This window comes from Manis pentadactyla, chromosome 13 (assembly GCF_030020395.1).
Source record: "Manis pentadactyla isolate mManPen7 chromosome 13, mManPen7.hap1, whole genome shotgun sequence".
Taxonomy (NCBI): Eukaryota; Metazoa; Chordata; class Mammalia; order Pholidota; family Manidae; genus Manis; species Manis pentadactyla.
In genome coordinates this window covers 10,900,289-10,916,075 of record NC_080031.1, presented here as the reverse complement: position 1 = coordinate 10,916,075, position 15,787 = coordinate 10,900,289, and the positions used below count along the sequence as shown (strand labels likewise).

General features: G+C 38.7%; 1 protein-coding gene across 9 annotated transcripts in view; it reads left to right on the top strand.

The window, feature by feature from the left end:
* The window catches only part of MSANTD2 (Myb/SANT DNA binding domain containing 2), a 28,996-nt gene extending 14,805 nt beyond the window's left edge, over positions 1–14,191 (top strand). The window contains exons 2-5 of one of the 9 annotated variants that reach the window (XM_036930304.2): positions 8,280–8,363; positions 8,436–8,535; positions 10,095–10,155; positions 12,657–14,191. In XM_036930304.2, the coding sequence (XP_036786199.2) occupies positions 8,280–8,363; positions 8,436–8,535; positions 10,095–10,155; positions 12,657–13,509 (1,098 nt within the window). In that variant the 3' untranslated portion in view covers positions 13,510–14,191. Of the gene's footprint in view, positions 1–4,461; positions 5,463–8,279; positions 8,536–10,094; positions 10,156–12,656 lie in introns of those variants that run through there. The other 8 variants (XM_036930309.2, XM_036930308.2, XM_036930306.2 and 5 more) reach the window with 8 other exon arrangements.
* Positions 14,192–15,787: the final 1,596 nt, after the last annotated feature.

Below are 15,787 nucleotides of genomic sequence, written 5' to 3'. Positions count from 1 at the left end.
TTTTTCACATATTTAATGGAAAAAATCTGTATTATAGGTTATCGTTGCATTAAAAATGGTAGTTTTTAGTAAGAAAATAACTGCAGAACTAAGAATCACATGGTCAACATGAAAGGAATGAAGTGGCCTACTATTAGGGTGTGGGGGAAACCTGCACAGGTTCCCTTCCTTTTAAACACTGGTCTCATGAATAGAAGAAAAAAGCTTTGTTTGAGAAGGAATACAATGTTGTGATGATAAAGCTGTGTGAGGTTTTCTCATTGTGTGTGTGTGTGTGTGTGTGTGTGTGTGTGTGTGTGTGTGTGTGTGCCTGTGTGTTTTTTATTTATTAGACATGGTTGATAATGCAGCAATTAGTGTGTAATGCAGGATGTTTATATGGGAGGCCTTAAAAAATGAAAGGTTCTCCCCTACTTGCTATCCTAAAAATATTCTAGATAATTCTCTGAATGTGTGTTTTTAGTTATCGCATTAGTGAAAGTTGACATTTTTAAAACATCTGAAACCACGTTGAGGTGGTGCTCCAGGGAGAGAAATACTGAGAAAAAGCTTCAGCAAAGATGCTGATGTAGCAACTTCAGAGGTGATGTAGGAGATCAGATAAAATAACCTCTAATCCAAAACAGTTCTTTACCAAACAACTCTTCCCCCCTCCCGTTTCAGGCGGGGAGGAAGTTTTAGACAAATGATGTTATCTGATGATCTTGGATATCTAAGTACCTGTTGCTGTTTGTGTCTGAAATAGTTAAGTAGTTCACTGGGCCCTAATGTTTTTTACCTGTCTTGTTCTAAACGGAGAAGCACTTGAGGATTCCACGTCTAGAAGGATGCTTGCTTATATCCTAAAGAAGCTTTAAACATGACCACGCATACTTGTGTGTGTGCCTGTGTAGTTCTTAGTTATTATACATGGTTGATTATGGATCAGTTAGTATGTAACACTTTTAAATGTGTTGCTGCCCGTATGAGATATTGTATGAGTATTTATGAATACCTTCATTCAGTGTAGGGTTAAAAACTTTACAGTCATATGAATATAGTTCCTTGAGCTATGTTAAGATGTTTGTTTTTGACAGTCAGTATTGTGCTCCTTGAGGGGTGTTTTCATCGTAATCGGAATGGACAAGACCCTCACCTGCTAGCATGGAAGAACCTAGAAAACTTAGGAGTTGATATACATTGAGAATCAAAATTTCTTGAATTATGTGTTCTATGCAAGAATCTCTCCCTCATGAAGACAGTACTGACCAGTTTTAGACACAAAAGTGAGTTGTTGATAGCCAGATTTGGAATGAAGTGCAAGCTGATAGAATTCAGTCCTGGACAGTTCCCCACAAAGGCTGAGGCTCCAGAGAGGTAAGATCTCTTGGTTTCTGATGGTCATCCTGTGTGACCCCGTCGAAATCCAGGAAAATTGAGTCTTTTTCTTTTTCTGTCTTTAACTAGAACTACTTTTATATTCTTGAATATTTTATTTAATTTGTAAGATGTAAGAAATAAAATTTGGACAGGGCTACAGAGCTTTGTTGGCAGGTGACTCCTCCCCGCAGAGAAAAATATAACATGAATGGTAGATATTTTAAATAAAAAAAGCTTTGTCCTACGCACTTAGCCCTCCTTTGTGACAAAGAAATTAATTTGCTTTGCCAGTTATAGTTGTGTCTATACCCTTTTCTGCTCCTGCTTTTTTCAAAAGGTTTTAGGGGCCCTACCTACCTTAGATTTAGTGATTTTTATAAATATGATCCACCATTGTGGTTAAACAATGAGTTTCCTGATTTTCTTTGCTAAGAAAGTTTGCTCTTCTTTTTAGTGATTTAATACTTTAAACTTAACCTTAGTTCATTTACATAATAAATACATATTGAACCGTCCTTTTATGATAGGCACTATTCTGGACTCAGGGAAATAGCCAAGTCGTAGTCTGTACCTCAAAGAGCTGACAGTGTAATAGAATAGCTCTCTTAGGAAATACTAACATTATGTGAGTGGCATTTGGTGATGTGTGTATCCCAGTCCCTTTTGAAGGAGTACTTCCTTCTCTTGGGGCCTCCGCTCCTCATTTGTTAAGTGAGGAAGTTGGTCTAGATGATATCTAAAGTTCTTTTCCATTCAAAACATCCATAATATTTTGGAAGTTGGAAGCTGGCTTGCCCTTAGAGCCTCGGGCAACTCCACACACCACATCAGTATATTATAGAAAGTTTTATGAAAGAGTTATTTGGCAAGAATAGTGACATGGATAGGTGTGGATAGTATCAAGTGTTTCAGGAAAGTCAAATGAGTTAAGGACAAATATTGAGGGTCTTTCTTAGTAATTAAGAAGACATTTCTGACCATAATATGACCAGTTTCAGCAGAATAGCAGAGCAGACTTGCATCCCTTTGGGTCAGGTTGAATCAGTGTACACGCTGGCTGCCTGTCCTTTGAGACGCTTTCAGTCTTGAGGCAGCATTAAAGTGGAAGTGTTAAAGCTTGGCCACTGTGGCTTCTAAGGCAAGCAGCCAAGACTTACTGTCCTATACTTGTTTCTTACTGTGTGAATTTTCCTGTGTTAAGTTGTTACCCTAGGTCATTTATCTAGCATCTGTATTGTTAAGTCAATCAGATTAGTGAACAAGTACTGTGATACAATTAGAACAGATTATCAAAACCTAGGAATTGTTTCATTTTGCTTAATTGTCACTTCAGAAAAAGATGTCTTCCCCAGCAGCAGAAAAAATAGCTATATTTTTGTGAAGAGTAAACTGATATCTTTGTATGCTTTTACTGGTAGAAATAGTTTCTTTCAAGTAATAGGAATATGGCTAGTTTACCTCTTAAAGGAAATAGGAATGCTGCTTTATCTAGATGAGCAGGATACATGTACTTAAACTGTTCCAATCTTTAGAATCTCTTGTCAAACCTAAGACAAGAGGTAAGTCTACCTTTTTTAGGTTTTCTAATACCTGTTGTATTCTTTCATGGAAGAAACAACCACATGGGATAGAGCAGAATTTTTTAACCTGAGATTCTCCTATGAACTCTGTAGAGAGTCCAAGTTCCCCGTGAAATTGTATTGAACAGTTTCACCTGTGCATTTTTCTGGGGAGAGGATGCATGACCCAAAAAAGTTAAGAACTTCGGCTCTAGAGAGGAAAAGGAAAAAGAAATTTAAGAATAAAAAGACCTTTCACTTGTCAAAACTGCCACTGTAGCACTAAGAATTGGAGGAGTGTGAAACAAGTGCTGTATTTTTGGTTTGGCTTTGTCAGTTTGCCAGATTTTAGTGTATAGAAAACCTAAGAAAATAGATAGTGAAAGATCTGCTGGCCCCCAATGGATTTTGCCTTAGGTGACTTCCTAATCATTAGTTACAGTGCTGTGTCAAAAAAAATACATAGTAATGTATACTGTATTCTTAATATCCTTCTTACTGCGTGCAGAAATGGGTTTATTTACTTATATCTGCTATTTTAAGTTTGTTTTCTTTCCTACCTTTGTGCTCACAGTAAGAAAATAAAACTAAAGAAATTTTGAGTATTTCTTGAAGATACTGCAATAAACTCATCTTCCTCCAATTAAGAGCACCTAGCTGTAAGTTACAGTAAAATAATAACTTCAGTTTAAAGGAAGAAGATAGATCTTTTTGCTTCAAAATACATATCTGCTTAGGCTGAGGCACTGTTTTGAACACCTCTATGAGCAATCAGTAACTGGAGATTTGCTCCCAGTGTAATTTCCCCCATCTCTGGTGGAATATAATATGTGATTTTTAAGACTTTGCTTGCAAATAAGCGTATTCTTTATTTACTTGTTTGAGTTAAAAGAATCTAAAATTTATCATATTTAGTTGGCAGAGGGTTACGATAAACCATGCATGTAATTCACTGCTAGTCTGGCCAGTTTGACAACTACATTTTAAAATCTGTTTCACTGCTTGTTTTATACAACATTGTTTCCTGCTATTATAACTAAGCTGTCCTTCCTTGCAGTTTGACTGTTTTTCATCTGACATCTTAGAACGATCCTGCCAGTGATTCCTAATAAACAACACATTTCGAGTGGTTATGCCTTATTTCTGTTCCTCCTTGTGGTATATACCCTGTTCACCTGTAGTCAACTCTGTTAGAACAGAGTGGTTTTGTCATGGTGATTATTTTATGATTGTATGAAATGGGGGGCAGTTTTTGAGAAAATGTTTGAGCCAATGGCAGAACTGGCATATGTCACTAAAAGTTATTTAGTTTGCTTCCTACTTTGTCAGACCAGGGAAGACTTCAGTTCTTCCCACTTCCTGAAAGGAAAAGGGATTGGAGAACACTGAAGGAAAAGAAGCCTTATTTTACCCCAAAAGTAGCTTATGTAATGTCAGGAATGGCTTTGATGAAACCACTGGCCTTACTTATAGACCTTATTTTCCAAGCCTTTCATTATATTATTTGCCCTTTTCTGAACTCTACAATTTCCCTCTCTTGTAGCTGGTTCGATGCCCCGAACTGAATGCTGAGCTCCAGCTGTGGCCTCACCGGTGCTGAATAGAGAGGAAGAGCCACCTTCATAGCTTACATGTGATTCCTCTGCTTATACAACCCAATACTGGATTTACTTACTTTGGCAAGATAGCTGCATTGTGCACTGTATTTAATGTTACGTGTACTGTAACCCTGGGTCTTTCTCTGCATTGCTGCCGTTAAACCCCCAATCCTGCCAATCTAAAACTCCTGCCTTTGTTTCCCTGCCCGCTGCCCCATAGACTCCCCTACATTCATCCACAATGAATGTCATCTTTATTCTTTCATTTCCTCTTACTCTAATCTTAAATTTTGGCAGAACTCTTTCTCTGTCTATAAAGTGTTGGTTGTCAGCCATCTTATTTTTCTTTCTGCTTTGGTAATGGGACATCTCTCAAGTCTCCTCTCGTTCTTTTCCTCTTGTAGTCATTAAATACTTGACACGGTGGACTTAAGAAAACATTGACCTGGCATTTCTTCCATATCAGATACCTGTGAACTCCTCTGATTTGACCACCTAGTTAAATTGTTGCCTACAATTTAGTTGTTCTCTCCAGATTTTCTTGACGTCTCCTGACCCCTATGTCTCTGACTTCATTCGAGATACAGTATTCTCTCCCAGTATGTCCTCCAGGGAGACAGTAATACTGATTTACCACAGAAATTTCTCACAATGAGGAGAGTGTGAGTCTTCGTAATTGTGCATAGAATAGTCTTTAATAATTTCAAGCAAATTCTTTGCCCCCTGAGATCTAAATTTTTAAAAAATGCTAGGACTTAAGTTACTATACATTTCTAAGCTGAGGGAGGTGAGGGAAGAGGGAAGGGAAAAGGAAAGGTTTTTGTGTTGAATAGGCAATGATTCTCCAGGAAAGCCAAAGTGAGGTTCTTGCTGGGTTTGGTACGGCTGTGAAATGGGAAGGAAGGCCTCACTTTTCCTGGGTACTGGAGCATTACCTCAACCGCAGGTGAGAGTAGGTTTCTAAGCTGGTTTATTTAGGACTGTCATCACATACAATTATCTAATTGTATGCCTTGGTTAATCATTTAGGATATAGAAAGTATAACCTTTTCTGATTTATTATGGGTGATAAAAATTGGAAGGTCTCCATTGTCTTTTATCCATTTCTAAAAATCCCTCTAGTTTAACCAAATTCTAGTGTTACTCAGAGTGGCAGTCAAGCTGATTGTTTGAGTTCTTACTTTTTAAATTTTATGTCTTAGTTGATGTGTCCTATTTAAACAGCCTCTCCTTGGATCTGTGGTCTTTACTGAACCCAGAAACTACCTCTTACATGGATTTTTGTCCTGAGAGAGTTAAAATCAATTTGAAAATCTTTTAAACGTTATTTCAATACATCAAATTCTTATCATATGGACTTAGAAGTTACCATTTTTCTTCAGACCCCTAGTAGTTATTTTACAAATCGGCATATTACACTATTAAAGTGTATTATAAAAGTACACCACAAAATAAGAGGTGGCAAGATCTGTTAGCCTTTCTTGATGAAATATGAAATATATAATCTATTCTTCCTTCTCTAAAACCATTAGATATTGCTAGTTTCCTTATTCAGAATTCCATTAAGTGAAATTATAAGCTCAATTTGGTGGTTTCAAGAAAGTAAATTTTTTTCTGTGGTTTCCCACCATGTATATTGTCAAAGATTGGTGGCTTTGCTTATGCCTGTGTCACATCCTGAGAAGTATGGCACCTTTCTTCAAAGAAATGTTAGTTTTATTCCTTGACTTCTGAAATAACCCTCAGTGGCAGATCCAACTGGGCTCTTTTGTGCACTGAGTGCTTTTCTCTAGGCAGTCAGTCAGCAGTGAGCAGTGGTGTGGTTTCCATCTCCATTTATGGCCTTGGAAAGCCAAAAGGGACATGGCCGGACTCTCCATTTACGGTGCTTGGAGGAGTTGACAAGAGTGGTCGGGGTGTTCTTGCAGAAACGAGACATTGTGAGATAAAAATAAATTGGCAGGAGATGTTTGCAATTCAAATTCCAATCCCTGCAGGGAGGGCAGAGGGCACTGGGAGAGCGGAGCCTGTGGGAAGTCAGAGGAGTTCTGCTGCAGGCCATTGTCTCCTTCCATTGGAAGGGCTGCCCGAGTCCATTTCTGACTTGTTCTAGAAAGTTTTGTGTTAGGTGGTTGTGACTGTCCTTTACAAAGAGAAGAAGGACTACTTTTTAATGGTGTAATATCAGAAACCTCAGTTCTTTATGGCATCATTTGAGGCACCAGAAGAGATCTCAAGAAAGGGGGAATGAGGCAGGTGCTCACACAGGGGCAGGCTGGCTGGTTTTAGGACCAGATGCCAATCACGGCTCTGCTTGTGTCTGAGGAAGATTATTCATGTCTTGCTTTAATGATTCCTTGTGCTAATCTGGATTCTGACCTTAAGGGACAGATCTGCAAAGTATTTGACAGAGTGTCTTATAGTTTGTCAGCTATGATTTCATGATACTGACCTTTCATGGAGCATCTATGAAGATTACTAAGAGTTGTTCTGGTTTGGTGAGAATAGGTGATATATTGACTTATGGAAAGTAAGCTCACATTGAGGATAAAGGAGAAATGTATATTCTGGCTAATGGGTATAAATTAAGTCTGAGGTGAGCTGGTTTTGTGCTGTTGAGTTGGAAAGTATTTGAAGTCACCAGGGGGAAAGGGTCTTGTCTCTCAAGAAAATTCTCAGGGTGAAACCCAGTAAAGCAGAAGGGAGATTAGAAGGAACGAAGGGAGGCAGAGATGGAGTAGAGACTGACTGTAACTAAAATTGGAAGCTAGGACTAAATCCTCAATTTGTCTTTTGAAATACCACATAAAATAGTGTACGGTGTACCATCAAACTGAGGAAACTGGGCTAATCATCAGAAACAATGCGCTAGAAGACCATGAAGAACATTGAAGTGTTGTGCAAGATAATAAATTACCCAGGTTTCATCTGTGGACTTGCATAATGGTATTTATTTGCTCTGTGCCACAAGACAGAAGAAGGAAAACACCCTTTCACCTCACTCCCCCCAGAGAAGAAATGATTGGCCTCATTTGTTGCTGTGTTTAGCTGGCAATTGGAGTTGGTAGGATAGACTAGTATCTTTGGCTAATCTTGAGATGTAAGGTATTAGGTATTGTTTCTTGACAATTGAGGTTTGAGACTGGGAGTCTGTAGTGTTACTGATGATCTCTCTCAAATTTTAGCAACTTCCCCAAAGACAGAGTGAGTTAGTAAGGAATATGGGCTATGTAAGTAATATGTTTTATTAGCTAGTTCGTTTGAGCAATTGTTTTTACCCTGTATTCCTTCTTAGTCAAGAGTAAGGATGGTTATCTTTACTTTGGGAAATTCTTCTTTCTGTCCTCCCTTCCCTCACTTTTTCTAAATTCTGGGCACAATAGCAGCTCCTTCTCTTCTGTGGCAGGTGTGCATCCTATTGGCTGGCTGGTATTTCTTGTTTTCTTTTTTTTTTTCTTATTCTTTTTAAATGGGGGTGGGGGTATAAAAATATGTGTATGGGGTACATGCAATAATGTTGTAATGTTTTTTTGTTGTTTAATGAATAATTAATTGCAAAATAATTGTTTGAATTATAATATGTTTGAGTAAATGCTAAATTAGTTTTTTTCTAATATAATAATGAATTTGAAATCTAGCATTCCTGTAACAATGTGTCTGTGTTTGTCTGTCTGTGTCTGTCTAATAGTAATTAATATCTGTGGTCCGTACCTGGAAGAGGAAGTACAGCTTTAAAGGAATAACAAAAGACTTTGTGTCTTAGACCCTTCGCAGGTGTTACAGTCGGGTGAAAGAACATGGTGTTGGGAAAAGAAAGAGCAGTTACACATTTGAACAGTTGGAACAGGTGTTTGGTCAGGGAGGATGGGATGCTCAGCCCTGCCAGCCTGTACTTATTAACAGTAGTGGCTTGTACCAGGAGCTGGAGTCAGATGGCAGCACTATGGAGGAGTATTCACAGGAGGACTGGGGAAACCACAGTCAGGATCTCCACGGCTATCCAACAGATCAGGAATTGGGTAAGAAAGACAGTACATATGATACGTATGTTGTGTGTATATGTATCTTTATATGTGTGCTGGTACTGAATATCTGCAGTATCTTCTGGCACTGTTCCCACAGTCAGCACAAGGCATATAGCAGTCTGTCTGGGGCATTCTGGGCATGCTTGGGTTAGCTTTATACACTGCCAGCTAGTGCTTGGTGTTGCTCATTTGGTGATTTGAGTACCAGTAAAATTTCTAAACAGAATTTGCAAGGAATCTTGGTGACAGGTAGGCTCTCCTGCACTTCCAGTTCTAAGATGACTGCCAACAGTATTGTCTCTTGGCTCATCTGCTATAGATGTAATTGTCTTTTCCTTCTTTTACCCCTTGTATTTTTCTTTCCTGTTCATGACTTGGAAAAGGTCCCTCCTCCCAGACTAAATCTCAACAAAAAATGAAGGGAGCCTCAGTTTATCTTGAAAAGAGTTGATACTTAAATTTTATCAGTGATCATATTCAAACTTCTTAAAGGATCCCATCCCAGCAGGAGCTGGAATGATTTACGTACAGTCTTAGCATTCAAAATGGAAAATGAAACTCCTGGCCACCAAATCTAAACTTGTATGGCCTAATGAAGAGAGTCTATTTGGTTTTGCTTCTTTTTGCAATAAATGCTCCAATTTTGATATTCTTGACTTGGAAGTACTGATCTAATATCTGCTGCCACCATTATACATTGATAGCAAGTTGCGTGGTGAGTGCTCACGTGCAAGTGAGTTCTCACTCCCCAGCGAGGTGTGCAGCACCCTCCAAGGAGGTCTAAGTGGGATTGGCGCCCTGAAAGTGCTTCCCTCGCTTAAGATGAAGATCCATGGGTGCTGTTTTACAGAATCTCTGACGCAAGAGAAATGCTAACGCAAAAGAAAAAGGATTCAATGCTAATATTTCTTATGAATGCTGTTTTTAAAAAAAATCTCAAATATTGGAGGAGAAAGGGAGAGAAGAAAGAGGCTATAAAACCATAAGACTAACGCAATGTAAGAGAGAGACTTAAAGATTGGAAGAATAAAAAGGGCAGATGCCAACCAATCACTTCCTCTTAATTTCAGAAGAGTAACGAGGTCTAAATTACTGTGTTATCCCATAACTCTGGATTTGCTGTAGAGAGTTAAGTCCCCCAAACCTTTGGAAAAAAATAACATGCAGAGTATAATTGATCCTGATATTGGAGGAATAATTGGTCTGTAAAACCTGCATAGCAAATCTAGAGTAGAACAGAATTAGTTTCATTCTTGTTCCTTTAAAAATCATGTTTGCAGCGAAATTAAGCTTTAAGCTCCTGGCTGTAAATCCTCTGGTGACCTTGAAGATTTTTATACTTGAAGAGCTGGTTTCTGATCTTGCATATAAATGTATGCATCTCATTATATAAGAGTTATACTTATAAATCTGGCATTGGACAGTGTTTGACAATAGAATTACAGCCTCACATGGGAAAGTATGGAACAAACCATAAACATAGCTCTTTATCTGCATAGACATATGCCACCACTTAGGAAAATATAATGTGTTTCAAAAACTCTGCTTTTCAGATGAAATACCTGTCACAAAGAGAACATTAAAAATCAAACAAGAATCTTCTGAAGAAGCACAGTAAGTAGATGCTTCACCTTTTGCTATAAAGTGTATTTTCTAAGTTTAATGACCATTGGGAAGAGGTAGAAGGTCATTGCTGTAATTAAACATGCTATGGAAGTTATAGCCACTTAGGAAGCTTGTGTCTAGTCATTCCTTCTCATCTTCTTAGCTTACATTTTCCAATGGTTAATCTGAAATACTGAGAATTTTGTATACCACAAGAAGAAATAAATACACTACCACGAAAATTAAGCATGTTTGTGGTGTTTGCCTGTGTGTGAATGTGGCTATCGGGATGTTTAATTAAGATACAAAGATGAGTCATAGGGCACCAAGTTGATCTGGGGTTAATTGAAATGACAGGAGGCCCAGAGGGACCCTTAAATTCCTCATTACAGTTTGGATATCAAAAAGCAAGCTCTTAGATGACATATTGGAAAAGAAAGCAGTTGCTGGAGGAAGGGCTGAGGAAGTCTAGCGCCAGGGTCCTTCGACTTCTGTCCTCCCTGGTCTCTTTCCTAAGAGGTTAGCAGTGTCTCTTTTGTAAGGACATCACCGTTCTCTGAGTCCAGGGATACTATATGTGGTTCTTTCAAATAACTTTAAGCAAACTGCTGATTAAATCCAATTAATGAAATGAATATATTAAAAGACAAATTTATGGGGAAAGTGAGGAACACCCCCCCTTTTTTTTTCACTTGGTGACCTTGGAGCATTCCTAGAGCCCACTTGTCTTCTGTATTTCATTCCACATATGTGACCTTGCTGTCTGAGAGATGGTGGAGAAAAAGGAAAGGGGAGAGGCTCTACAGAAATATCTAGCCTCTGCCACCTGTTCTCCAGATTTCAGCCACAGAGAAATTTTAGAGAGGTTCTTAATAGGCAGTTTATTTTCTGCTGCAGGTTTTTTCACAACTGTTCCTTATTGACTTAGGACAGTGACAGTACTGAACAAAATAACTGTATTTGAGCGCTGGATTTTTCTCTAGACTTATTTCTCACATACCTACTGTATGTCAGGCACTGGGAGTCATCAGTGAGCAAGACAGACAAAAATCTCTGCCTTCCATCCCAACTCCTTAGCCTAGCCCTCCATGAGATCAGTATGACATTTCAAAAGAGGACAAGGAAAGATGTGGCTCTGAAAGATAGTTTTTCTTTAAAGCACTGACCCATGAATGGTCCCGTGTCAGCCTCACAGGCAGCCCAGTGTAAGTATTAGTGAGGTGATCGAGTGCCTCAGTGTGCTCTGAGAAGAGGAACAATTAATTCCCCAGGAATGCAGTGGTTTCATCTGGATGGCCACTGTGATACTTGAGAAGCTTTCAGGGCAAACTAAAGGGTGGAGGATAAATCCAGGGCAGTCTTTGGCTGCAAGAAGTAGCTGAACAGAGTATTTGCTCTTTGTCATCTCACAAAGGAGGAGAGTAAGAGGACAGACTGAGAATGACTATATGGAAGGTTCCCCTGTTTGTTCTAAAAGCTCTTCCCCTAGAAGATAGAGGAGACTTTAATAGGCAAGTCTCAGGGATCGGTCTCCTTCCAAGAAGCTGTTAGCAAACCAGCATGTCCACCCCCTTTTCTAGCCTATGTTTGATTGTAAGTGTGGTAGATGAGCTTTTTTGTAGCTTAATGTAGCTTGTAATTGATGTACAATGTAATGGTTTGTTGCTAAGTTAATATTTACCAAACTTCAATCTTCCAATATTGAAGTTTTTCCATACTTGAGAAACAGACTTGTAATTACGTATCTTAAATGTATATATGAATCATCATGAAGTATCAGCTATAAAATAAAATGATTTCAGCAGCATGTGAAACAAGAATTTCCCTGCCTTTTATGTCTTACTCTGTTAATTATCCAAATCAAAATTGAACTCGTTTCTATACTTTGCTTCCCTTTATAAAATATTTTCTAGAATATTCTCTAGTAATTTTCCCTCTTAAAACCTAAGCTTAAAATGGACCATTTCCATTCAGATCCTCAGATCTTAATTCTGTGCTACACCGACAGTTCAATTTGGGAGTAGTAACACATTTCAGACAAACAGAAGAAAATGTCGTTTTGTTCTTATATCATTAAAATCAATAGTCATAATTGGTTGTATATTTTCCTGCAGCAAGCATGTATGGGCCAAAATTATTGAACTTTCAGAATTTCCAGGTTAGGATTGTGTATCAATAGTTACTAAGCTTAATACAGCCAGACTATAGAAGTAATGGAAAGCAGTTGATCATTGATACCTAGAAATTTCCTAAGTGTTTCTCAGATTTCAATACTATGATAATCTAGACCTGCATTATCTAATATGGTAGCCACTAGTCACAGCTATTTAAATGTAATTTCAAATCATAATTAAATATTTAATGCCTTGCTCAGACTAGCCACATTTTAAGTGCTAATGGCTGCCACGTTGGACAACACAGATGTAGAACATTTCCATCACTGCCGAAAGTTCTGTTGGACGGTGCTGATCTAGACACCTGAGGAATTTGACTTTTATTTCTCTTTCTAGGAAGAGAGACATCATGCAGAATATTGTACAGATTTTGGAATCAGTACAGTTGAAATGGGAACTGTTTCAGAGCTGGACAGACTTTTCAAGACTTCATCTTTCTAATAAACTGGCCATTTTTGGAATTGGTTACAATACCCGTTGGAAAGAGGATATCCGCTACCATTATGCTGAGATCAGCTCCCAGGTGCCCCTTGGCAAGCGACTCCGGGAGTACTTCAACTCTGAGAAGCCTGAGGGACGGATCATTATGACCCGAGTGCAGAAAATGAACTGGAAAAATGTTTACTACAAATTTTTAGAGATCACGATTAGTGAAGCGAGGTGCCTGGAGCTGCACATGGAAATTGACTGGATACCCATTGCCCACTCCAAGCCAACTGGTGGGAACGTTGTTCAGTATTTATTACCAGGGGGCATTCCCAAGAGCCCAGGCCTTTATGCCATTGGCTATGAAGAATGTATTGAGAGGCCCCCCTCACCCCACATGGAGCGACGGTCCCTGGACCCAGGAAAGGAGGGCCGGGTTGACTTGGAAAGCCTTTCAGCACAAGCTTCATTACAGGTGGAAATAGAACCCACCCGAATTACCTATTGCTACCTCGGGATTGCTGAGGTTAGGACTCTGCAGCAATGCTTGTTTTTACATTTCCAAGCAAATACCAAAACCTTCAGCAAAGATTGGGTTGGTATCAATGGGTTTTTGTCTCAGAACTGTATTGTAGATCCCGGAGTTTCCCCCAAATCCATCTACATCAAATTTGTAGAAGTTGAGAGGGATTTTCTTTCTGCTGGCTCTTTAGTTGAGTGCCTGGAAAAAGCCATTGGATACCCCTTAAAATTTAATAACTGAATGTCATCCTTCATAAGGATTTGGGCTCTTACCTCCCTTTTCTCTACTCATTTCCTATGACCCTGACGTCCCTCATCCAGATGCTGCCATCAGACTTTTCATGGAAACTGTCTCCACAGTTGGGCCAGTACAACTTGTAAGGAATCATAGTAGACTTTGGGCAGAAAAGCAGACCTCACCTGAAAACGCTCATTTTGAGCAAAAGCAAGTCATACAATGAGCTTGCTTGGTGGGTCAGCTGTTGCTTTTTTAAAAACAAAAAATTTTTAAATGGATTTTAGAGCCCTAATATACACAAATGTAGGTACATTCCATATTGGACAAAACTTATACTTTGAGTTTCATATGAAATTGAAAAATTGTATTTTTTTCACAATGTTTCATTTTTACACATCTCTATGTCTCTATATAAGTATTATTTACAACCCTGAATAAATAAGCAATAGATAATGGCAAGTTAAATCTTGAGTCACAGTAAATAAGACTGTTTTTCAATATCACCCTTAGCTACTATTGTATATAAGTTAGAGTTTCATTTTTTTCACCAACCAAGTGTTTTGCTATTCCCAATCAGTGTTGCCTGCAAAGAGCTTTGTTTCTGTGATGTACTGACTTTACAGTTGTATTGCCATTTAAACTTTTTTAAAAAAAAAAAAAATTAAAGTAATTCCTGGCCTCTTGGCATACTAGTTGAGCTTTCTGTATCAGAGTGTGGACGCCCTGGCGTGGGGACTGTGCTCTGACTTTACTGCTAAGAAAGACCAGAACAGACAGAGCAGGCTATCTTCACTTTCATTCCTGTACCCCACTGACCAGCGTCATTACTTCTTGTGAGAGTCTCGAAGATCATGGGACATTTCGTTTTGTATTTCTTTTTTAAAAACTTCTAGGATATTCCTTCTGACCCTAGTATATGACTTTGTAAGAGACTTTCATTCCTCATCTTTACACTCAGTAATCAAGAGTATTAAACTCAAGGGGTAGAAGTGGAGAATTATCATGCTGCCTGTAAAATAGGAAAGAAGATCCAGTGGAAACATCCAAAAATCTTTGAAAGAGATCCAGAAGATAGGAAATTGTAATTTGTCAGTCCATTATAACTATCACATTTAGCTCTTTCAGAGATTTCTGTGGGTCAACTGGCACTCCAGTTAGAGGTTAGTACTCTTGGCTAAGAACTAACTTATAGTAGGGTTGTCGAGGATCACTTTGGTCTATGGTGGAGACTTGTTAGATTGGTTATTTATCTTTAATGATCCCCCACATCTCTCAGGTGTTCTATTTTAATTGCCTGCAAATCCAGGTAAGAGTTATAATTTTCCATTTTTCTGTACTATTGAAGATAAGATTGCATATTGATAAAAAAAAAAAAAAGAAAGAAAAAATCTTCCCTGCAACCTGAATGATCCCAAGTCAGTGATTTTCTCATTCTGCTACCTCTTGGTTGGCTGATGCTTATTTATTTTTCTAATGGCTAATAGAGAGTTTATAATCAACGGGATGACTTTTATTGATGTCATTTGAGTCCAGGCTTAGGAAGTTGGCTGTTTTCTGATGTGAACAGCTAAAAATGGATGCCTGCTAAGGGAGAGTATAGATATTCTTGGAATTTGAATGGAGCACCTCTTCTTCCGGAGCACAGTCTATAAATATGGGCCTTATGAAATTCTCATGAGTTTGCTCTTTGGAACTTGGAATTACGGTCCTAAAGGCTGAGGCTTCACCGATCATCTTGTAACAATAATCTCATAAAATTCAGTGCTAAGTGCTGCAGGAAAAATCATGACCAGGAGTATTATATGGGTGCCCAAAACCTTTGCCACTGATCCACCCCAAACCTAACACTATGCTTCAGGCATTTTTTCCTCTGTCCCGCTTCCCATTGCTATTAGTTACTTAGCTGGGGCAGAGCATTTGGGGACCATTTAGTGAGGATGTTTGGATCTACTTAAGATTACTGATATGGAACTTAAGATACTGAGAATGGAACATTGCTAGACCACTGTTAGCACCCCCGGGGAACATGACAAAGACTGTATCTAGTATGTGTTTTTCACCATTTGTCTTGGGATGGGTGAGGGTAGGGGCAAGAGGACAAAGCGGAGCATTGGGAAATGGAGGCTTGGAAAGAAAGTAGCTTGCTGACACTGAATATCCAGTCTCAGACCAGAACAATCTAGAGAGAAGAACAGCAGGGATGATAATATAAGCATTGTTAAAAGCAAAAGGTAGACTATTTAGACCCTAATGAAGTCTTTTAACTGATTCAAGGGGGATG